General features: G+C 47.6%; 1 protein-coding gene across 1 annotated transcript; it reads right to left on the bottom strand.

The window, feature by feature from the left end:
• Positions 1 to 6,164: 6,164 nt before the first annotated feature.
• On the bottom strand, positions 6,165 to 21,918 carry PI16 (peptidase inhibitor 16). The gene is made up of 6 exons (XM_027876764.1): positions 21,587 to 21,918; positions 13,205 to 13,426; positions 9,501 to 9,610; positions 9,154 to 9,242; positions 7,821 to 8,267; positions 6,165 to 7,530 (listed from the first exon to the last, which is right to left on the bottom strand). Exons 1-6 carry the CDS (start codon positions 21,740 to 21,742, stop codon positions 7,439 to 7,441), a joined length of 1,116 nt encoding a protein of 371 aa, XP_027732565.1. The 5' UTR covers positions 21,743 to 21,918; the 3' UTR covers positions 6,165 to 7,438.
• Positions 21,919 to 24,168: the final 2,250 nt, after the last annotated feature.

Genomic DNA, 24,168 nt, shown 5'->3' with positions numbered 1-24,168 from the left:
GCCTAAGTGAGGGCCTGATCACTGGGCTACCTTGTAAGATAAATGACTGTATGATACCATGGGATTTGGATGTTTGCCATTCTGGTGGTTATTACTTGTCCTTTGGTTGTGCAGACAAGGGGGTGAAGTGTCTGGGAAGGGGGAGTGGAGTTTTGGTGCAGTCTGAAAAAGTCCCTACTCTATACTGATTCTGGATTAAGAAGTTCTAAGACTGCTTGGTAGAGCGGGCTGAGGGGCTTTGGAGCAATTTCTGGAAACATCCCAGAGTCATTGCAAATAAAGTGAAAAGTATTATTAGTAAGGGCACACAGAGGCTTATTCCATCACACCATAGCCGAGGTGGCAGCAGATTTTCCCTACTGTCCAAAACTCAGGCAGAGAACAGATGAGGAGACCTCTGGTCTGCTTGCTTTTGTAAACACAATAAACAATAATAATAATAATAATATTAGCAATAGCTCAAATTTATATAGCCTTGGGGCAGCTAGGTGGCAAATGGATAGAGCTTCAGCCCTGGAGTCAGAAGGACCTGAGTTCATATCTGGCCTCGGACTCTTGACACTTACTAGCTGTGTGACCCTGGGCAAGTCACTTAACCCCAATTGCCTCACCAAAAAAAACAAAACAAAACAAAAATTTATATAGCCTTTAAAAAGTTTAGAAAATATTTTCCCCGTAACAGCTGAGAGTGGGGGGAATGGCCTGTTTTAATAAGTACTCTTATATCACTTAACTGTTGATGAATAAAGCTTGTGTGGTGTACTATAGTTCCCAGAGCACTTTATATATCTTTTGATTCTCTCAACAGCACTAAGGTGGGCAGAATTTTTTATTCCCATTTTACAGACAAGGAAACTGAGGCTCAGCAAAGTTGTCTTGCCTGTGATCACATACTAGTAAGTGACGGGTCTGAGGCTTGTTCTCTTAGGTAAGGGCTCTTTCTGTTCTGTGTGCTAGCTTTCCTAATGTGAAAATGTCTTATATAGAAGGGTCTTACATAGGACTGGTATTTGATTACCTGGGTGACACTAAACACTCTTGATCGAATGTGGTCTTTTCAAATGCGCTGAGTAGCAGATTTGGAGTCCGGGTGTCTGTTAGAATATTTGTTTTTCTGGTGGAGTGTTTCCTGGCCATTAGCAATGGGTTGGTGCTTGTTCCTTCAGTTGTGTCCAACTCTGTAACGCCACAGACTTTGTCCATGGGGTTTTCTTGGCAGAAATACTGGAATGGTTTGCCATTTCTTTCTCCAGGGTGTCCTCATTTTACAGATGAAGAGCTGAGGCAAATAAGGGTGAAGTGAATTGCCCAGGGTCACATAGCTAGTAAGCATCTGAGGCTGGATTTGAATTCAGACCAGGCCTGGTGTTCCGTCCACTGCACCCTCTAGCTGCCCCAGCCTGAATTGGACTGCAAAATGATAGTGGCCGGACCACCTCAGTGTGGAGGCAGGTGCGATTGTTTGGGGTAAATCTTGCAAGAAAGCATGGAGAAATTTCTAAAGTAGCCATGACTCAGCCCCTCGGCTGGCAAACTAAGCAATACCCCACGTCCCTCTTGGGGCTTGAGAGGCACCGACATCCTGCACTTGTCCAGAGCTGCAGCAAGCTGCTTCCCCCAAATTGCCCTAAATCCAAACATCACCAACAAACTGACAACTGTCAGATTTTGTGAATGCTGTGATGGGGTGTTAAAAAGCCTTGCAGCAAAAGAGATAGAGGCACATGTTACCTGGGGCAGGCAGAGTCTTTGCGTATTCCTTACCCCAGTGTGGCTGCTCGTACACGGTCTTATGTGAGCACAGGACAAAAGCCAGTGAACAACACTGTGTTCCCTTGTAGCTCCATTTAATGGACTTTGATACAATGTAGCATCCAAGCTCCTTGTTATCGACCAGAGGGGCTTGTGGGGAGGCATCGGCCAGATGGGTGCCCCTCGGCGGGCCCCATGCAGCACTCCCTCTGCCCAAAGGGGCAGAGAACAAAGGATCAAGGGTGCCTAACAGCAGTGTTCTTACTCTTGTGAGGAGACCTTCTGACCCAGAATCCTGGGGCTCATTAATTGGGTGCTGTATGTAAATGCTTGTTGAATGGAACTTTCTAGGTCTCCGATAACTACACCTGGAGCGGATATCTCAGGGGGTTCATAGGGATAGCATAATTAACTCTCTTTTCTAAGAGCGCCGCTAAAACTTCTCCCTTGCTACAGATCCATTTGTTGTGGGGTAGGGACAGTAAGATAATGGTACAGCAAGGGAAACTGGTCTTGTAAACTGGCTTCTTTTTCATCTCTCCATAGGCAACATGCTAGAAGGGAATGAACACCAGATTTGGAATCAAGAGACCTGGATTTTGAATCCTGTCTCTGCCACCTTGACTCCCTGTGTGATACTGGGCAAATCACTTCTCTGCGCCTCGGTTTCTGTATCTGGAAAATAAGGGGGAGAGGGGTGGGATAGCTTTCCAGGGTCCTTATTAACTCTAAATCTGGGATCCTGGGACATAAGCGCTGCCCCAGTACAATAAATAGGGTGTCCTAGTTCTGTTTGTATGCCGCTGTCCAGGACGCTCCATTAGGATCACCAGAGAAAAGAGTGACTCCTTCAAAGGCATTCTCAGCACTTGACCCACGATTAATAACAGATACAAGAAACAGTCCTAGAGAGAGCGTTTCTCTGCTGAAAGCAGGCCATGGTACAGAGGTCATGGCCTCAAATCTCATCTTTGGGTATCCTAAGAGCAGGCTGGATGCCTGAGCTAAGTAGAGCAGAGTGATCCCCAGCTCTTTCCTCGGTGGGGCTGAGTGTTCATATCAGACCCATCGTCTGCAGTCCTGACCCTTTACCTTTGCTGGGGGAGCAGATCTGGCAGGCGCTGGAGCTCTTTGCTGAGTCAAAACCTTCCTGGGCCAAATCTTCGCCTTTCCTCTCACAGGCTCAAGCCCTTTAGCGCACGTTCCCTTTGGTACAAGCAATTAGCAGGCTCACTGGGGTTTTTTCCATCTTTGCCAGTGCTGATTACACATTAGGCACTTGCTGTTTGTTGAATGGAGTCTGCTTAAGGGGTATGTGAGAATTCAACTTCATTTTTCTAGTTCATACCTACCCTATCTGAGCCCTTGTCACTGAAAAGCAGGATCTTTTCAGGGTTTAGCAGTCCTAGGAGTATAATATGCTGGAAAAGTATCAGTACTGAGAACAGAAAGTTGATTGCTGGGTAGGGCCATCTGATCCTGGGGCGTAGGGGAGGGGAGAGACCCCATTTAATGGAAGTGTGTTTTTCTACATCCTTGTACCTCCAGCTTCCTAGAATTATTTTTTAAGAAGTGGCCACAGAAGGAAAGTGCTAGGTAGTGGTCTGAGTATTTAATATTTACTATTGCTGACATTTCTAAAACATTGGCCTGCTCAAACTGCTCGCTCCCTGCCATCATCTGGCATTGAATTAGGGAAGAGGGCAGGTCTGGTATCCTTCAGTGTTCCTGGATTCCTCATCACTGAGCTTGTCAGCACTCAGGATCAGTCCAGACAGCATTTGGATGTGCTTCATGACTTATTTCTGGGCTTCATTTGTGCAAAATTCCTGAATATAGTCATACTGCTGGGTGGGGAACCCAAGGAAGATGTGAATTTGAGTCAGGGTGGCCCTGAGGTTAGAGTGAAGGTATGAACAGGTGCATAGCTCCCTGGAGAAATGGAATAAACATTTATATAGCACCTACTATGTGCCAGGTACTGTGCTGAGTGCTTCACAAATATGTCATTTGATCCATATAACAACCCTGCAAGGTAGGTGCTGTCATCCCCTTTTTACAGTTGAGGAAACTGAGGTCAAGTGACTTGCCCAGAATCACACAGTAAATGTCTGAAGCTGGATTTGAACCTCAGGTCTTCCTGACTCCAGGCCCAGTTCTTTTATCCATTACACTACCTAGCTTCCCTAGGGGGAAGGGGAGAGATACTGTCCGTGACCACATTAGTGAATCATTTGAACAGAAAGGCTCACTCTGGCTTTGACGTTTGCTTCTAAATCCAGGAGAATGAAGGAGTTAGGTGTGTGTGTCAGCTCCAAATCCAGGTTGATTTCATGTGCATTAAGAGCCTTGGAAACTCACTCAAGTCAGCAGTGAAGGAGGCTAAGCCCAGAGAAGCTTCTCGGAATGTTGACTTGTGTGCATACTGGGCGGGTCCCAATAAAATTGTTTCAGGTTAAGTTGAAGGCAGGGTGGGGCAGGAGGCCATGAGGTGACTGTCCAGCAGCAGCCGCAGCTGCCCACACAGTCAGTCAGGTATCTCATTTGCAGTGAAGCAGGGGGAGAACAGGTGGAGGAGGGACCCAGTGACTTTTTCCATCCTCAGAACGTGAGTACCCGTACCGTTTTGAAGGCCATGCCTTGTCAAGGCCTGCTTCTCACTGGCAGGGAGGGGACAATGTGATGTAAAGAGGACCACGGACCTGCCCTTCAGTTCCTATTATCAAATCCTGATAGCCAAGCTTGGGCTTGACTTCTTCCAGGGTCTTTGGAAACAGCCTGGAGTTTGATGGAATGAGCTGGCTTTTCGCGTGTTTGGGATGGTGCCTCTGAATTTCCCTTTCTACCAATAGTTTCTGTTTGAAAGTAAGTGGCCAAGTTTGCATGGCCTTGATTCCACAACATCTGTCAATCTCCATGGAAATAAACTCTTAAATCTGTACTGTTTCTTTAGCTTTTCCTTTAGCATAAAAGGCTTCTCAAGCCTTGCATTCATCATACTATCACCATTGCTATGAGGCAACTGGAGGAATGTGGATAGAGTGCTGAACTTAGAGTCAAGAAGAACTGAGTTCTAATCCTACCTCAGACACTAGCTATGAGGTGAGTCACAGCCTCTGTGGGCCTCATCTGTACAAGGAGGGGTTGGTCCTGATGACCAGTGTGATCCTATGATTCAGGTTGCAGAGGCATGGCCAGGAGCCTTCTGCCCTGCTGCCTCTTTTTCAGGACCGGAAGGGACCTTTAACTGAGGCCTGGAAGATTAGACTTATCCAAGGGGATGGCTAATTAGTGGTAGACCAAGGATTAGTACTTGGGTCAGTTGATAGTCAGGCATTCCTCTAACAACATTGCCTTCGACATTTGTTAAGCACCTAATGTGTGCCAAGGCCACAGTGAGGAAAGCCAGGATGAGGACTAGAATACAGGTCTCCCAAGCCCTAGGCCCATGACTTGCTCATACCACAGTATCTCCATGCTATCCCTATTGTCTCCTGTACTACCCTTGGAAAGCCCAGCTTGGATGAGTCGTCATCCAGTTGCCCAATCGTCCCAAGTGTGGGGGCCATGCTGGCAGATCTGAGGTTTTTTCCTAGCCTTCCACCTGTGTTCAAGAGCCTGTCCTTAACCAAGTTCCAGAGGCGCTCCTTGGGGCTGGCCCAGCTAGAGGAGGGGTGACCCCATTCAGTTCTTGCTTTGTCTTGGAGGCCAAGGTTGAGTGTAGAGTGGTCCTGGAACCTCCGAGAAGGGAAGGGTACAGGTCTGTCCCCAGGCTTCTCCTCACCCTGCTAACCAGCTGTGTCTAATACTACAGTATCCCCTGCCTACTAATCCTCTCTCTGGGGGAAGGTGGGAAAGGAACAGTCCTTATCCTTCCCTCCCCTCTCCCCCCAAAAAACAAATTTAGTGATGCCATACTTCATCCCTCAAGTTTCCTTTCTCTGCTAGTTATTAGCTAAATTGATAGACTAATCTGTGGCCTCCCCTGTCCCTTCCAGGTAAGATGCATTTTAACAGGTTTTCTGGAGCCAAGGCTGGTAACACAAAAGGATGGCTAGTCATAGGAAGCTAAGGCACCAGGACATGATGACGGATGTGATGTTTGGGGTCACTTGGGCTTTTGGTGCTGCCCCCTCCACACACCACTGTAGGGCCAACCTTGGCTTTGGGGAGGTTTCTGGGGGAGGACGGGGGATCAGGAAGAAGCAAGGGGGGGTGGACAAAGGAACAAGCATTTATTAGGTGCCTACTGTGTCGGGCACTGTGCTAAGCACTTCACAAATATATCATCTGATCCTCACGACAACCCTGGGAGGCAGATGCTATTATTGTCCACATACAGTTGAGGAAACAGGCAAACAGGTTAAGTGACTTGCCCAGGGTCACACACCTAATAAGTGTCTAAGGTCAGGTTTGAACACAAGTCTTCCTGCCTCCAGGTCCAGAGTTCTATCTACTGTGCACCTAGCCACAGAGAGGAATTTGCAGAGGCCCCTAGGGGAATAAAGTTTGATAGGAAGAAAATAAAGGGAAAGCTCTGAAGAAAGGGAAGTGTTTCGTGGAGAGCATGAGGGTTTGTGAAGTGGTGATGGGTCCAAGTGGGGAGTAGAGGGAAGGGAGGGGCAGGGCTACTTTTTAATTTTATTTAAAAAATTTAAATTTTTTTTATTTTGCCTGGGACTAGACAAATAGAAGCACTGTGGCTTTTTTATGCCTGAATCCTCTACCTCTGGCCCCACTACCCATGCCTTCCCCTTTCAATCCTACCACTCATTCAAGGAAAGTTATTTCAGACCAGACTTTATTCAGGACTTTGAGGTTGCTTCCTCCTGAGGCCCTGCCACTTTTGTGGCTCAGGGAGAAGCTTGTCCTTCATCAGCGTAATCCTCACCCCAAAAGGTGAGTGAGAGATCTCAGCACCACCACACACCAGTATATGTCTCTGCAGAATCAGGCCTGGGGGCTGTCACCAGGATCGGGACTTTCATATGTAGCCCTGCCCCCACTCCCCGGCTCTCTGCCCTGTGGCTCTCCATTCCTCTTGGGTTTGGCACAGATGTGGATGCCTTGCCTAGGTGGGTGTGAGGGAGAACATCCCCCAGATGGATGCTGTCTTCATGCTAGAGAAGCAAAAGTCACCTCTCTGAGCATCCCCTGGAGGAGGGTGAAAAGGAGACAGAGGGAAGAGGACAGACCTCACTAGGGGGCCTTGAAGGGCAGGAAGAGCCATGGATATGCCAGCCACAGCAGAACTCTGTGACGTGGCACTTCTCTTGGACCTGCCACTAAGGCTTAGGTGTGTCCAAGGGTGAAGGAGAATGACATCTGGAGGTCGCTTCCTTTTAGAGGATTCACTGGTTCTTGGAGCCTCTGTTTCGTGACCCGAATACTCTCGTATCGGGGTTTTGCAGAAACCTCCTTGTAGAACCTCCTGAAGGGGCGTGTGTGCAAGGAAGGGGCACAGCTGAGAGAGGGGCAGTGTGAGCATGTCAGTGGGCCTCTTGGACTGGAACTCTAATTCTTTGGTTATAGATCCAGGGTGTGTCCAGGCTCACATCTGGGCATCCGTTCTTCCATCCATCCATCTGTCCATCCATCTGCTCTACTGCTGGGGCAAGTACAAGGCCTTTTGGCTGCATGGTATACACTATAGAATGGGCATGGGGTTGTGCGAAGGATGGCACCTTCAGAAGTATCTCAGGACTAGGCAACTGAGTAGCCCAAAGAGAGAAAATTCCAAACGACTGGAGGCACTCTGCACAGCTTTCCCGGTGGCATCTGTGTCCAGAGAAGAGAGAGAGAAGGTTCAGCCCCAGCATATTTCCTGGGGTGCCCCCATCCGTCTTCCACCAAACATACTTTCAACCCCAGGAAGTATACCCGGGAGCCAACGACAAAGGAGACAGGATGCTGTGAGTGCCGACGTGGCATGCTGACTACATGCTCCATGCGGTTACACATGCTGGGATCCTTGGCATCAGGCCTAGGGGTGCAGGGCTACAAGAACGAAGAGGACAGCTGTGCAGCCTGGAGACCTGATCAGGCAGGGCAGAAGCACTGGGCCTTACCTTCTAAAGTGGAGTGCAGGGCCAGGGTGCGCCCACCTATGGCATTGGCCCCACTGGTTTGGGGGAGGTCAGAGGGGATGCTGTTGGAGGTGTGCCCTATTGGCCACAGGGTGTCTGGGACTTCTTCCAGCTCATCATTAGCCAGGGAAGTGGTAGCCAGAGTTGAGGAGGAGGAGGGAGGAAGCAACTGTTGAGGTCCATCATGGGTGGGCTCACCTCTGTCTGCCTCTGTTTTACTGGCCTCTGTCTCTAATGATTTCAGGGTGTTTTCAATACTTAGCCTAGGGGAGAGGGAGGTCCCCTCACTCAGGGAGGTCGAGGCTTTGGTAGCCAAAGAGGGAGGGGTTTCAGTCGCCAAGTTGGGTGAGGTCTCAGGTGCCATGGAGGTCGGGGCGGCGCTTGATAAAGAGGGTGAGACCCCAGCCTCTTCTGGGCCGGTGATTGGTTCTGACAAGAAATAGACAGGGCCAGGCATTAGTGCCATCTACGGGGTCTTCAATCCTTTATCTGCTCCAGCTGAGATGTAATGCATCATGTATTAAAAGGATGTGCATGTGAGGACTAATTGAATGAACTGGGTATGTTTGCAGGATGGATGTCTCCCAAGTATTTATGAGGAAAGGGGATTAGAAACCATGTTCTGTTTGAGAACCAGGAATAGTGGGCAAAAGTTGCAAAGAGGACAGTTGAGGCTCGATGTCAGGAACAAATTCTGTTAGATCTCTTAGAAGTGGAATGGGCAGCCTGGAGAGGCAGAGGGATGGATCCCTCAGCTTAGAGGTCTTCAAAAGAAGGCTAGTGGGCATTTTAGTGTATTATCGTAGGGGCTTCTTTTATGTATGGGCTGATCTCCTTGCCACAAAGCTTCCTTCCAGCTGTGATTCTGTGACAGTTCTGGATGCCGACCTCGTTGCACCCCCTAAACCTCCCTGTTCTCCACGACACACCACCGCCGCCTTTCTTCTCCTCTCTCCACTCCTCTTTCCACCATCCTGCCTTCCTCTGTCTAACCATATCCAGAGCTTCTTCATCCCCAGCCACACTCTCTCAGGCTTCATCTCCCCTCTGTGGCCTTCCTTATCACCTCTACCTTTTACCCCATTGTGAGTTCCCAGATCAAGCACGCAGGATCCATCAGGTTTTCATTTTTATCTGAGGTGTCTCCTTGGGGTGAAGTGGGAGGGAACTCCTCTTTGTTAGTCTACAGAGTCCCCAACTAGGACCAAGCCTACCGGGCAGGACCCAGAGGTACTCTCCAAATGCTCCATGACTGACTGGCAAAAGACATCTCCACCCCAGGCCTTCCCTCCCCACCAGCTCCACCACTACTTACGACAAAGTTGGTTCTTACACTCGTAGCCCTCCTGGCATTGGGAACACTGTGGCCCCTCCATGTAGGGTTTCTGGCCCTTCACGTTTCCTCTGAGAGAAGAGGAGGAGGAGGAGATGGAAAAGGGAAGCCTAATTCATGCTCTCTTCCCTTCTTCCCACCCCCACCTCCCAACCATTCCAGGAGGCAGCCTGGGAAAGTGGGAAAAACTCCAGGGTCTTAGTCGTGGCTCTGGCACCCACTCAGCTGCATGACCTTGGGCGAGTTCACTTTCCCCTCCCACCTAGCTCATGTGGGACTGCTGCCCTCGCCCTCTTCCCGGTCCTTCCCAGGCTCAGATGGGCACTCACGGGGGTTCATAGTTGCAGACCAGCACGTGAATATTAGTCTCCATCACTCCTTCCAGCTTCTCACAGAACTGAGAACCGCAGCCAATCCTCTCTGTCTTTGCCCAGACCACCTGAAAGAAGCCAGAACAAAAGGCCTTTCTTTCTGGCAAGAGCAGGCAAGAGCCCTGGAAGCCTGAAAACCCAAGGAATCCAAGCTAAGGATCCACCTAGAGACAAGGCCAATTGCCTTGAGACCACCCACCTTGTAACCTGGAAATGTGCATGGTCCCCTTGGGAGGCCAAGGTAGCTGTCCAGTTGTTCAGTCATGTCTGACTCTTTTTGACCCCAGGACCGTACCGTCCGTGGGGTTTTCTTGGCAAAGATACTGGAATGGTTTACCATTTCTTTCTCCAGTGGATTAAAGCAAACAAGTTAAGTGACTTGCCCAGGGTCACACAGCTAGTGTCTGAGACTGGATTTGAGTTCAGGTCTTTCTGACTTCGGGCCAGTGCTCTATCCCCTGAGCCATCTGACTCAGTGACTTTTGTCTATAGCACTTTCTCCTTCCCTTCCCTTATCAAAGCTAGGTCTCTTCTCTCCCAAGTTCAAAGCTAAGTCCTGGCTGATGGCAATGATTCACTCCAGTGTTAATGCCACTTTAGCGTCTGTGATGTGGGAAAGCAGAGGGTAAGATTTTCATTTTAAGGGAATAAAGACCCTAATAAGCCAAAGGGCTGAATTTGTAACTCTGGAATTTTAGGGTCAGTGATACAGGTTGGGGGGGGCCGAAGGGCAGGAGAAGGAGATGTCAATACCCTAACCCAAAACCATTCTTTTTTTTTTTCTTTCTGCTATGAGGTTTCCAGTGTCAGATTGGAAACCATTTGAAATCATTTAGATCATTCATTCTGTGTTAAGAGGTGATAGCTTAACGCTTTCTCAGGGGTATTTGCATTTTAACAGCCTTCAGTGAAAAGGACAGCTCTAATGTTAGACTCTTAGGCCAGGAGGTTGGGAGGGGAAATATTTCTGGGGCTGGTGGCCTTCCTGGTGTACTGGAGCTCTATTCAGACTAAGGCATCCCCTAGGGGTGGTGAGAATCCGATGTGGAAAGGCTCTATAGAGTCTTAAAACTATTTTTTGAGGGTTCCCTTGATCAGGCAACTACTCCAGTTTAGTTTGGAACCTCTTTAGCTTTTCTCCAACTCTCCAGAACATAACTGAGATGCCAGAAGGGGAAAAAAGGGATCTCTGAGTGGCAGAGACAACTGTCACAAAGCTCATGTACTCTGTAGGCAGTCTTTCACTCAGAGCCTAAGTACTCTTGCTTTCTAACAATTCTAACAGGCTTGGGAGATCTGTTCTTAGTCTGACTGGAGGTTAGATCTTGATATCTCGCCTCCAAGAAAAACTGTCCTAATACAACTTAAGGAGAAGATTCCCCTTCTCGCCACATTTCACCATAGTTCTCTGCCATCCCTGGAGATGTACTCCTTCCTGATTTTCTTCCCCTGATAAATACCCCTTATTCTTGACCCCAGGGAACATAGAGGAAGAAATAAGAAAGGCTTCTAAGAAGCCCGTGGCAAACCCAGAACACAGCCAGCTGGATCATAGATCTGAACCAGGAGGGTAATATCCATGTGTTCAGACCCTACTCTATCCAGGACATTGGCCTCATCTGGGACCCCACAGGGGAAGGAAGGTTTTATCAGATCCCCTTAGATTTTCCTGATTGTAAGGAACACAGGAATGGGCGACCCACAATCTTCTATAAAGAGTAAGAATAATAAAGTCATGCCTCACTTCAATCAATCAGAGGTCAGATTCTTAGAAGCCTCAACTAAGAAGCCAGAGATGGGGGATGGAGTATATGGGAAGGCTTCTGAGTGGCATAGATGTCCTGCTCATGCACTTGATTTGTAGGCAAGCCTTCATTTACAGCCTATTGACTTTTGCTTTCCATAAAATTCTAACAAGCCTGTTGACCCGGTTTATAAGTCCATATCAGATGGGAAAGCTGGAGAAGAGCCCCTGGACGCGGACATTTTGATGGTAGCAAAAAGTAACAGCTGATGTCAAGAAGGCCTCCCTTCAGAACTATAAAAGCAGAACATCCTGTGATAGTGTCAGGGTCAAGGGCCTTCTGCATTGCTACATCATAGATAGCCCAACACTATACATGATGTTCACAATAGCAACCCCGAGTCATTGAGTGTAACTCCAATCAGGGAGGTGGGAGTCGGAAGGCAGAAGCTGCTTCTTACGGTCTTCATAAGGCTATCGGTCACTCCTCTACTCTGAGGCTTCCTGAAGGCAAAAGGTAATAAGGGAGAGCCAAAGCCTCCGGGCTGGCATTCCTAAACTGGCTCTTGTTCTTTGATTAGAGAGTGATTTTCTTGATTGGAGAGAGAGCAGACTAAAGAATTGAGTGAGATCTCATTGTGTTACAGCACTGTAGGTCTGGGGGATCCTGGTACACCCTTAGAACTGGACCAGGCTGTAGATTACCCCAGTTCTCAGGCATAGAGACCAGCAAAGGGCTGGGCAGCATGAACCTATATCACCAAGTCAGGAGCTGCCTTGCGCTGGATGACGCTCTCCTCTTTACCCAACTTGTTTGTGTCGGATGCCATGGGACCCCCAACACTGGAAAAGATAGGAGTGGGGCTGTAAGCACACAACCACCATAGTCCTAGCTCAGACCTGGGGTCTGCTGAAAGAGCAGGGAAGTGAATGCATTTCTAAAACATTTTAGAAATAATTCACATCCTAAATAATGAAAACAAAAGGAAAGTTAAAAAAGTACTTAAGGGGCAACTAGATGACGCAGTAAATGGAGCCCTGCCTTAGAATCAGGAGGACCTGAGTTCAAATCCGGCCTCAGACACTTGATATTTAACTAGCTGTGTGACCTTGGGCAAGTCACTTAACCCTGATTGCCTCACCAAAAAGCAAAAAAAAGTATTTCAAAGAGTAAGCTTCAACCATCCAGCAAGTAAAGCTACTTATGGGGCTAATTCAGTGTAACCATAATAATTATAACAATGTTATATTATAACAATATTATATATTATAACAATATATATTATATAAAATATAACAATAATAAAGAATAAGTGATCCTCTATATGTCTGGGATGGCTTCTTGTTATTCAGTCCTTTTTTAGTCATTTGGGGGTATTCTTAGCAAAGATCCTGGAGCAGTTTGCCATTCTTTTTCCAGCTCATTTTACAGATGAGGAAACTGAGGCAAATAGGGTTAAGTGACTTGCCCAGGGTCACACAGCTAGGGAGTGTCTGAGGCCAGATTGAAACTCAGGAATGTGAGTCTTTCTATCCACTGCACCACCTAGCGGCCCATGGGATGGCTTGAGCCAGGGCAAAGCCTAGAGCTGTCTTTTCCTAGGATTCTGTGGTCCTGGTCTCTACTTCATGATTTACATTTCTTTTAGAGGTAAGGATAGGGTAACTCTTGAATTGAAAGAGCTCAGGTGGATAGAGCACCGGCCCTGGACTCAGAAGGATCTGAGTTCAAATTCGGCCTCAGACACATGATACTTACTAGCTGTGTTACCCTGGGCAGGTCACTTAACCCCATTGCCTAGCCAGGAAAAGAAGAAGAAGAAAGAGCTCAGGTGGATAGAGCTGGGTAAGGTTGGGGTGGGGGAGGAAGCAGGCGAGTCCTTGGGCCTGGCCTGGCCTGCTCCCGTGCCCAGCCTACCTGGGTGTAGTGGCCACACATCTGGCCTTCTGCACAGGTGGCATTGCCAAGGCTGTAGTGCTCATGCTCATTGTACCACTGCTCCACGGCCAGCTGCAAATCCATCTCCCCTTCTGTGATGGCGAAGAGGTTCTCTCCCCGGCGGCCTCGATCCTTGTTGTGGCCCCACACACACTTGCTGGCGTAGGCTTTGGCGAAGGCAGCTAGGTCCTCGTCCCATTTCTGCAAAGAAAGGAGAAGCACAAGATCTAGTGTTGGGGGTGAGCTTGGCCCAGGTCACTTGGTCTCTCTGGGTCTCGGTTCTCTCATCTGTAAAATGGGGACAAAATCTCTGCCCTGCTGGCCTCTCGGGCTGTTGTGAGAATTAAATGAAAAAAATCAGAGCACTCTGTAATGGTATGTGGCACGAAGCGGAAGGTGGATATTGCTATGACCAGCAGGTCTCTTTGAGTCGGTAGGGATCATTCCACACACCAGCAAGTTACAGATGCCGTGGTCCACTGTCGTTAGCTGGGTTTGTGTCTTGTCCCCCTACTAGACTGTATCTCTCCCAGTGCCTGCCTAGCGTAGTGCTCTCTCTACACACAGTAGGTGCTTAATAAATGTTTGTTGAATTAATGAATAGTTACCAGCTGATTTTGGTCCTTATTGGTGTATTGGTCTAAGCATAAGCCATACTTTGTCCCTCCCCCAAATCTGTCTCATATAAAATCAGTGTGACCCACAAAATGGTGGTCATTTTTATTGGATACCTATCTGTTTTTTCTTTCAAAGAGACTTCATTTTAGGAATTCAGCTTATAGTCTAGGGATGGCCTTGTCTAACAAATATAGTATATGTCAACCTTAAGGCTAAAAACAATCTGGAAACAGGAGGAATGTATGTCTCAGTAAATTTAGACTTCTCTTGACCTTGTTATAAAATGTCTCTCTAATCCTCAGCTCACCGCACCCCCCATACCTTAAATTTCCTTCAGTAACAAGTTAGACGTGTTTCAGTAACTAGTTCAGAGAGGTGTGATAATGTGTTGTGTGCTACACTTATAGATATAGTTCAGGATTCTGTGCTATCCAGGCTTACATAATTTAACATAAAATCATGAAAAGTACACTAGACTTTTAGCTAGGAAAGAACTAAATATTATCTCATTTTATCTTCCCAACAAACCTGGGATTATCACCATTTTTTATTGTTATTGTTCAGTTGTTTCAGTCCTGTTTGACTGTTTGTGACCCCATTTGGGGTTTTCTTGGCAAAGATACTGGGGCGGTTTGCCATTCCTTCTCCAGTTCATTTTTACACATGAGGAAACAGGCAAACAGGGTGAAATGACTTGCCCAGGGTCACGCAGCTAGGGAGTGTCTGAAGCTGGATTTGAACTCGTGAAGATGAGCCTTCCCGATTCTAAGCCCAGCACTCTATCCACTGCCCCTCCTAGCGCCCTTCCTAAGGCTAGAAAGAGATAGTAGTTCAGTCTGCTGGGTTCTATGGGAAGGATGGTTTGAGGGCTTGGCTATGGCCCAGGGCAGTCAGTCTAGCTTTCCCTGTTGCCTGAGGCCGGCTTGGCTCCAGGCCTCTTCAAAGCAGTGTGAAAGCTGTTCTTTCTTTCACAAATAAAGAAAAGAAGGCCAAGGTGAGGAAAGCCTCTCCAAGTCTGTTGGCACCTACCAGCTGAGGCTGTAACAAGAAACACAAGGGTGAGTGTGAATGCCCTGTGATTACAATAAATCAAGTGCTAAGAAAGGCCCAGAATCCACCTTCTTTTCATTAGAGAAGATGCACGTTTTGGCATTTAAAGCCCTTCATGGTCAAGTCCTATAGAGTACGGTACGTGGTATAGTAGAAAGGGCCCTGGCTCTGCAGGCAAGGGGACACGAGTTCAGATCTTCCCTGTCGTTTACCGCCCATGTGATGTGAGGCTTTGAAATTATAAAGCATGAGTTATTTACTACATCTAGACTTAACCTCCCTGAGAGCAGAAATGGTGTCTGATCTAAAACTTTTTATCTCCTCCAGTGCCTAGCGAAGTACCCTGCACACAGCAGGTTTAATAAATGCTTGGCAAACGATTGGATTGGAATCCCACTCCCTCCATGAAGGCCCCCGGGGCTGCTCCGGGCCCTAGTGACCCACCAGTACTCGGGAGCCTGAAGCACTTCTGTAGAATAGGCCTTGGCACATTCGTACTGCCCCATCCTTCATGTTCTGTCACTGTTAGTTATCTTTTCATAGGGAGGAAGGGGTCTTATCTAGGTCCTTGAGGGCAGACTTTGTATGGTACCCCTCTGTGCTCCCTGATACAACAGGTACGTGGGAGATACTTCAACACTTCCGGCTTCAGGGAGCTGTCCAGTTGGAGAAACTAGTCCCCTTGGTAGAGCATTTACTGAACCCTGATCCTTCTTGTGAGAAGCCTCCCTGTTGCCTAGACTTTGAGGCTGGGACAGCCTCATATGTGGCTGCCGGCTGGGGAGGAGGGTTCATATGACCAAAGCTGTCTGCCCTCAGAAGGAGCCCAGCTGCAGATTCTCAGAACGGCAGAACTGGAAACTACCCTAGTTAACATCTAGTGCCCCTCTTGTTACAGGTGATCGAGGCTTAATGGGGCACAGAAAATGCTCGTAGATTTAGAGGGACCCTAGAGGCCAGTAAGCCAACCTCCCAATTTTCAGATGGGGAAACTGAGTAACAGAAAAGTTAAGTGATTTGTCCCACAGCACAAAATTGATAAGTGTATGAGGAAGTATTTGAGCCCAGGTCTTCTCAATATTCAGTGCCCTTACCTATTCTACCATATCATTATTGTTCAGTTGTTTTCAGTCCTGTCCAATTTTTCATGACCCCATTTGGGGTTTTTTTGGCAAAGATACTGGGGTGGTTTGCCATTTCCTTCTCCAGCCCATTTAGCAGATGAGGAAACTGAGGCAAACAGGGTTAAATGACTTGCCCAGGGTCACACAACTAATAAGTGACTGAGGCTGGATTTCAACTCTTGAAGACGAATCTTCCCAGACTCCAGACCCAGTGCTCTATCTGCTGAGACACCTAGCTGCCCCACCCATTCTACCATACTGCCTCTCAAAGGGAAAGTCCGACGGCACAGCTGGAACTCAATCAGCCAGGTTTTTCTCTTCCCAGAGAAGAGGGGTTTTTTTTGTTTGTTTTTTGCTTTTTGGTGAGGCAATTGGGTTTAAGTGACTTGCCCAGGGTCACACAGATATGAAGTGTCAAGTGTCTGAGGCAGGATTTGAACTCAGGTCCTCCTGACTGCAAGGCCAGAGTTCTATCCTCTGTGCCGCCTAGCTTCCCCAAGCGAACTACCTTTTCTATTAAATCAGCGATTCCAACCTATGGGCCTTGGACCTTTGGGAGGCTCAGGAATTGTCCAAAGGGGTAGGAGAATCCTTATGCAAATCCATAAATAAACCTTCTGAGGCAACTGTGGGTTAGTAGATGGGGAGCCAGCCTCAGACTCTGGAAGACCTGAGTTCAAGAACTGCCTCTGACACTTAACACCTTTGTGACCCTGCAGAAGTCACTAAGTTTGTAAATTGCGGAGCGGTTTCCTCCTGTAGTGTCCCCTTCCAGCTCTCAATCTGTAATCCTATTGGTAGAAGGAGTTTTCTCACTGAGAGTTCCCTCCACTAATAAAATCTCCAGTGGGGGAAGGGGAAATATACCTTTTGCAGATTGAATAAAGTATATGTTTTATACACATATGTACTACCATTTTTCAACTGTACTAACATGATTAATAAAATACTAATTCGTTTAAGGGTTACTGAATTCATAATAGTTTTTGTTGTCTTGTGTTTTCTCAGTCAATGGATACTAATATATTGTACAACTGCTACTGGTGAAATATTTCAGTGTTGTAAAGGGGTCTTCAAACTCAAAAAGGTTGGAAACCGCTGGACTGTGCCATATTTCCTCCCCATAATGGATGTGAACTTGGGTCAGTCCTTGGGCAATGAAGGTCTGCACCTGGACCCAAACACAATTGTCATGTGTAGACAGTTCGCCAATGGTTCTAATAGGCTCTCATTGGTGGGTTCACATGGTCTAGGCTTGCCAGGACCCCCAGATTCACCAGGAATCATCTAGAATCTATAAAAGAACTCCAGGCTCTTGGGATGTTATTTTTTTTCTCTTGGGTAGTAAGCTATGTGCAGTCACTGCACCATCTTGTGGACGTACGTGGTAACTAATCACACATCCCTCAGCATCCTTCTTCCCTGGGAGTAACCATGGTACCTCTCTCCACCTTTCCCACGCCTCCTTTTCAGGGCAAAAAGCAAACCTAATTGTACATCTACTTTCCCATTTCCCATAAGTTTCTTCTCCCTCCCCATCTATCCTGGCCCTTCCCAAGCCTCGCCTTCATTCATCTAGTGTTACTCTTGCAAAAGTCTTACCCGATTCATGTCAGCTAATCCACTAGGGCCTTGGAAAGATGGAAAAGCCTTAAAGACCCAAAGGAATTACTCTCTAATGGTGAAATTCCAAGCACTGTAACAGCAGGCGGGGGAGGGGGGTGGAAATAGGGAATCTAGGAAAACAGAATCATAGGTTCTGAAACTGGAATGGGCCTTAGTCTAATCCCTCAGTTTACAGAAGAGAAAACTAAGTCCAATAATAAGGGAGAAGTGAAGGTCACACAGGTAATAAGTAGCAGGTATGGGATTCAATCCCAGGTCCCTGATTCTAAATCCTGTGCCATTTATACTTCACACCAGTGGTTTGTTTCAAGGTGTGGAGGGAAGCTCCGTTAGGCTATGGATCACCTGCTTTTAGGTGACTGTTCATTGTGCGTGTGCTTAGGGCCAGAGGGAGGAACAGAGGCCGGAATGGCTGCAGCTGGTCAGGGAGTGGGTGGACTTAAGGGAGGGACAAATGGAGCCAGTGACGAAACTAACAAGACCTCCCAGCCCAGAGCGCTGGGGAAACTGGATCCAATTAAGCTCCTCCATCCTTTGGCTTTGCCTCCTGGCTCCCCGTCCTCAGCTCCACCCTGTGGAGCCGTCCTCTGCTGCTCTGGCCACTGACCAAGCAGCTGGAGAGTCAGACGTACTTCCAGGGCACTGCTGAGAGGGGAACTGGAACCCTCTGAGGAGAAGAGGGCAGACAGAGCAAGAGGGGACTCTAGGGGGATCGCATCCACTTTCTGCCAGATGCTTGTCCCCCTAAACAAACAAACAAACAAACAAAAGGGGGCAGCAGCTAGGTGGCACAGTGGATAGAGCACCAGCCCTGAAGTCAGGAGGACCTGAGTTCAAATCCGGCCTCAGACTAAACACTTGACACTTACTAGCTGGGTGACCCTGGGCAAGTCACTTAACCCCATTGCCTAGCCAAAAACAACAACAACAACAACAAAGAAAGAAACAGAAATGAGGGAGTGCGTTCCAGACATGGGGGAGAGTCTGTGCATGAAAGATATGGAAAATATGTAAAGGAAAATAATGTATATTGATCGCAGAAAGCAAGGGACCTGAGAGACCATCTAGCCCATCCCTCTCATTTTATATTGGAGGAAACAGAGACCCAGAGAGGTTTAGCAACTTGCCCAAAATCACACAGGTAGTGAGTAAAAGGGAGGATTTGAACTCAAGCCCAAGGACTATAGAGCCAGTGAGCTTCCCACTATCTCTTAGAGGATGGGCTTTAAATGCCCAAAGAGTGCTCCCCGCATCAGAAGGAATGTGGATTCTGGGCCTTCTTTTAGCACTTGTTTTCTGCTGTGATCACCAGGCTTTCACACTCACCTTCTGGTTCCTCATGTCACCCTCAGATTACAGACTAGCAGAAGCTTCCTTCCTATCTTTATTTGTGAAAGAAAGAACGGCTCTCCCTCAGTCTTTAGGAGGACTGAAACCAGGCTGGCCTCAGGAAATGGGGGAAAGCTGGAAAGACTCTATCCTGGATTATAGCCACGCCTCAGTACATCCTTCCCACAGAGCTCTCTGCAGACTGGACTAAGTCCCAAGGTCTCTTCCGGTCCTAATGTCCGTGGTTACCACCCCGGAGGGAGGAGGCTGAAACCACAACCAGGTTCGACGCCATGGTGAGATCTCCTCTCTTCATCTCCCACCTCCCACCTCCACCCCACCCTGCCCATTCCCAACCTAGCCCCAAAGTTAGACAGAGTCAAAGGGTCTCCCAGCAACCCTGGGGTTGCTTTAGGGGGCTTTAGGGACATTGGGTGAGAGGGAAGGTACAGAATGGAAAGGATGACTCAGACAGCAGATACTGCCCATCTGTGCCTAGAAGAGTTGGTGGCTTCCCACTTCTGGCTCAAGTCCCTAGGTTTGCCTTTCCCAGCAGAGGAAGAAAGTCAAAGATCAAACCACGTAACTGTGGGATAGGGAGGTTTAGAACACAGCTCTTCCGGCTCACTTCCGGCCTTAGCCAAGATGCCATCCCACCCCAGAGCAGAGCTCCAACCTCATCCTGATCCCAGTTGGACCTTCCCTAGCACTATCCCTGCTCAGCCACTTACTACCTGAGTGGTCTTGGGTCAGTTACTTAACATTTGTGGGCCTCAGTTTCCTCATCTGTAAAATAAAGAGGTTGGACTAAATGGTCCCTAGGTCCCCTCCACTTCCAGAGCCTCTGATTATGCTGATTATGACCCAATGATCCTTGACTTGGGTCCTGAATCTATCCCAGTATCTGATCCTATTCTGCCTCCATCCCTGACAATCCCAATTCCGCTTTGCTCCTGTCCCTGTCTGGGGATCCCAGTCCTGGCCATAGCCCTGTGCTGGCTCTATCCCCGTTCCCAGCCTCCACCATAGTGAAACCCCCACCCACCCCAACCTCACGCTTGGGCTAGGGCCCATGATCCAGAAAGTCCTCAGTCTCAGAGACCTTTGTTCCAGGAACGCACTGACTTCACTGAGGCCTGGCAGAGGCTTCTCCAATATCTTTGGGCCCCTGCAGACTCAATTCTTCACCCAACAGGTCCATGGCTCCAATATCCTCCCCACTCCTCGGTCCATCAAAGAGCAGACCCTACCAAATAAGAGTTCCACGTTGCTTCGTTTTACAAAGCTCATCCCTTACCATAGGCCCGTAAGGGGGAGTGGAGGTGGAGGGAGGGACCATTACATCACTTTGACAGAAGAGGAAACTGAAGTCCACAGAATGTCAGAGCAGGAAATGGTCTTAGGGACCATGTAGTTATTTCAAAAGTGAAGAAATTTGGGCCCAGAGAATTCTCCAAGATCACATATCATATCCCTAGCAGAACTGACATTGGAACCCAGGTTTCTTGACTCTTAGTGCAGGGTTCTCCAATGGGAGTGGAGGTGGAGAACTGCCTCTCTATATCACCCTCTGTGGTCACAAACTCCCGGGAAGCCAGGCAAGCGGCAGAGACACCCCAACATTCTGCAGCCCCCAAAGCAGTGTTGTATAGTGGTTTGTGCTCTCCCCTTTCAGATTCATCATCCGAGAGGTGGCTGGGCGGTTATCGTTGCTTTCATTTTGCAGATAAGGATGAGGCCCAGAGAAGGAGGAGAAGTTACTTCTCAGATTAGTGGTCAGAAGGGACTCAGGCTGGGCCAGGCTCCTGCACGACCCTGGGCTGTTATGTGTATTCCAAGGGCAGAGAACACAGAACAGTTTGTCTGAGTCACGGGCCTTTATATTCAGCTGAAGTAATCTACCTTCAAGACTGTCCCCAAGCAGTAATGAGTCCATGTGTCTATAGTAATAGCTAATAATAGGTAACATTTACACAGCACCTATTGTGTGCTATAATTATTATCTTGTTTGATCCTAACAACAAACGGGAGGTAGGTGATAGTCTTATCCCCATTTTACAGATGGAGAAACTGAGGCAAACAGAGCTGAAGTAAATTGCCCAGGTTCACACAGTAAGTGCCCGAGGCTGAGTTTGAACTCAGCTCTTCCTGACTCCGGGTTCTATCCATGAGGTAGGCAAGGCCAAACAGTCTCATCTGCACTTTACAGCTGGGAAAATCAGGCCCATTGAGGTTAAGTAACGTAAGTCAAGGTCACATAGCTAATAAGCAGCAGAGCTGAGGCTGAAACCTAGCTTTTGTTTTTGTTTTTGTTTTTTTAACATTTTAATTTATTATTTATTTTTAGCATTTTTTTTCTTTTTAAATTTTGAGGTCCGAATTCTCTCCCTCCAACCCACTGCCTCCCATACCCACTGAGAAGGCAAGCAATAAGATATCAATTGTATACATGAAGAAGCTAGGTCTTCTGATTGCATTGTACCCCCAGCACCTTGCTGTCCCTGGCCCCTCCAGGAAGAAGAATACCACACACCCTCATCAGAGCCTCCTTTCAGACTTAGCCCACGTTGGGAGTTTTGCCTTCTAAGTGGACGAGGGGTCTTCCCCAGCTTACCAGATTCTTCATGTTGGTCGCAGGTGGGGAGACCTGGGATCGATACCTGTTATGAAGTTCTACCACCGTTTGCTTCTCTTCATCCTTTAGGCTCCAGCTCAGCTGGGCAGCTGTGAAAAGGAGCAACACAGCTGGAAAGCAGTGGGAGCTCTGCATCCTGCCCTCTCTCCAGCTCTAGCAAGTCTAGGGGTTTGGCAGCTGGATTTAAAAGAATCTGAAGCCCTTCCCTCCCCAAATGAGCAACAGCCCTGGCTGGGATTACTGATGTGGGGCTCCTCTTTAACCGAGCCCCCTCCACTTGCAGCACACCCCGCCCAGCTCACATAATGGGGTGGTGGAGGAAGAATGGATCTTTGGGAGCTGGCCAAAACTTTGTCCATTCCTAACGAACATAAAACGTCCCATCAGAATCCCTGGCAAAATTTCTTGTCTTTGTGATTGGGGGTGGGGGGAGGAGCGTGTGGAGGAGGAGAGGGAAGGTCAAGTGTTCCGAGTTTCAAAGTCCCACCCTAGATGTGGAGTGCACTGGTGAATGACAAGAGCCCTCCCAGTGCAGTGATCTTTATAAAGTGATGAAACAAAGGCCCAGGGAATTCTCCAAAATCACATATCATGTCCCTAGCACAGTAAAGTTGGAACCCAGTTTCTTAACTCTAGTCCAGTCTTTATTCCATTGGGAGGGGAGGTAGGGAGCTGCCTCTCTATACCATCATCAGAGTCTTCTTACACGCTCAAAAGTGCTACTGATCACTTAATCACATTCCCAGGCTGAATATTTGCTATACGCTAGAGGCTATGGTCCAGCACAGAAAAGGGGAAAGATGTGGTCCCCAGCCTTGGGGAGCTGTCATCCTCATGTACTGGAAAGACCTCTACTGAATATGGATTTGAATCCCAGCACTGCTCAAGACTTTCTGTATGAATTTGAACAAACTGCCTCTTTTCTCAGTTTCCTCATCTGTGAAAGATTGGGCTAGATCATTGGATCTCAAAGTGTGGTCTGGGTGTCCGGGAGACCCTTTCAGAAGGTCCTTGAGTTCAAAACTTGAGATCAAAACAAAAAAAAAAAGTTTTAATTTCCAATTGCTATGTGGAAATCCTGCCTCAGACACTTGTTAGCTGTGTTATCCTGGGTAAGTCACCCTGTCCACCTCAGTTTCCTCATCTATAGGACGGGGCTAATAATCAATCCCAGGATTGTTGTGAGGAACAGATAAGATAAGATTTTGAAAGCTCTGTGTAAATGCCAGCTATTAATACAGTAAATATCAATAGACATAACCCACTCAAAGAAAAGCTCTTTGGGAGGGAGGAGAACAAAAAATAAATAATTCCAGTCTCCATGTTTTGGCACTGGCTGCCTCCCACCCACTTGTATGGAATCATATTAAAAAAATTTTGAGGAATAAATATTTCTCTAGTCTAAAACCCTTTTCAGACTTACTCAAAGGAAGGAAATTTAATCAATACTTAATCGAACTTCTCAGGAAATAATGCCCTCCACTAAAATCCTGTCCAGCTGTGGGGGAGGGAGGTAGTAGTACCCCTTTGAAGGGAGGAGTCAAAGAGGGATGGAGTGATTTTAGGGGAATGAGTCTCCTGGGATAGAGTGTGATTTGTTCTATTGGGTCAGAGGTCCTTAACCTTTTCTTGTGTGTCATGGTCTGGACCCCCTTAGCAGGGCAGGGAAGCCTATGGACCCCTTCTCAGAATAGTGTTTTCAAATGCACAAAATAAGATTAAAGATTAAAGAGGATTAAAGTATTGAAAACAAAGATATAAGTTTTTTCCCATTCAAGTTAATGGACTCCCTGAAATCTATCCACAGATACCCTGTGGGCTGTGGAACCCTGCATTCAATGAAGTAAAATGTTAACCCTGAGGTGGGGAATATATTTTCTCATATTGTGACATTTTTCTTGTTCTAAGGGCATGAGGGACTTCATTAATTTGGATATTTCTCCCTTTAAGCTTTTCTCACAACAACCCTGTGAGGTAAAGCAAGTATTGCCAACTCCACTTTGTAAATGGAGAAAAGGAAGTCTCAAGAGAGGAGTTGACTTGTCCAAGGTTGCACAGTTAGTAAATGGCAAAGCCAGGATTCAAACCCAGGTCTTCAATCTTCAAATCCAGTGGTCCTTCCTCTGTACTATGCTGCCTATTTAAGTACAACAGGTGGTATCAGAACTCATGTAGAAAGACAATGGAGTAGCCAGGGCTTGGCACCGCCGGTCAATATGAGGGGAGGGGGAATATTCCTTCCCCTTGGTATAGCTAATTCCCTATTCCCTCCAATTCTGTGTTCCTCCTATGACCTCCTCTTTCAATGGTGCAAACTGGTCCTGACAAGCTGTCTGGCTTGTGAAGCCATACTTGCAAGATGCTAAGGACCAATATGGGATGGGGTTGGGAAAGAGGATGAGATCAGTGCCAGAGGTAACATGGGCTATCTGGCCATGAGCTCCAAACCGTGATACCTTCACCATCTTCTCTTCCTCTCTTCCTCCTGCATCCTCATCCCCTAGCTCTGCCCTGAAACACCCTGGGCTCTGACAGTGAACTTTTGCCTTATTCATTTCCAG

Source organism: Vombatus ursinus, unplaced genomic scaffold, assembly GCF_900497805.2.
Source record: "Vombatus ursinus unplaced genomic scaffold, bare-nosed wombat genome assembly UNPS02014811.1, whole genome shotgun sequence".
Lineage (NCBI taxonomy): Eukaryota > Metazoa > Chordata > Mammalia > Diprotodontia > Vombatidae > Vombatus > Vombatus ursinus.
The sequence above is the reverse complement of the archived record's forward strand: the minus strand, read 5'-3'. Positions and strand labels throughout refer to the sequence as shown.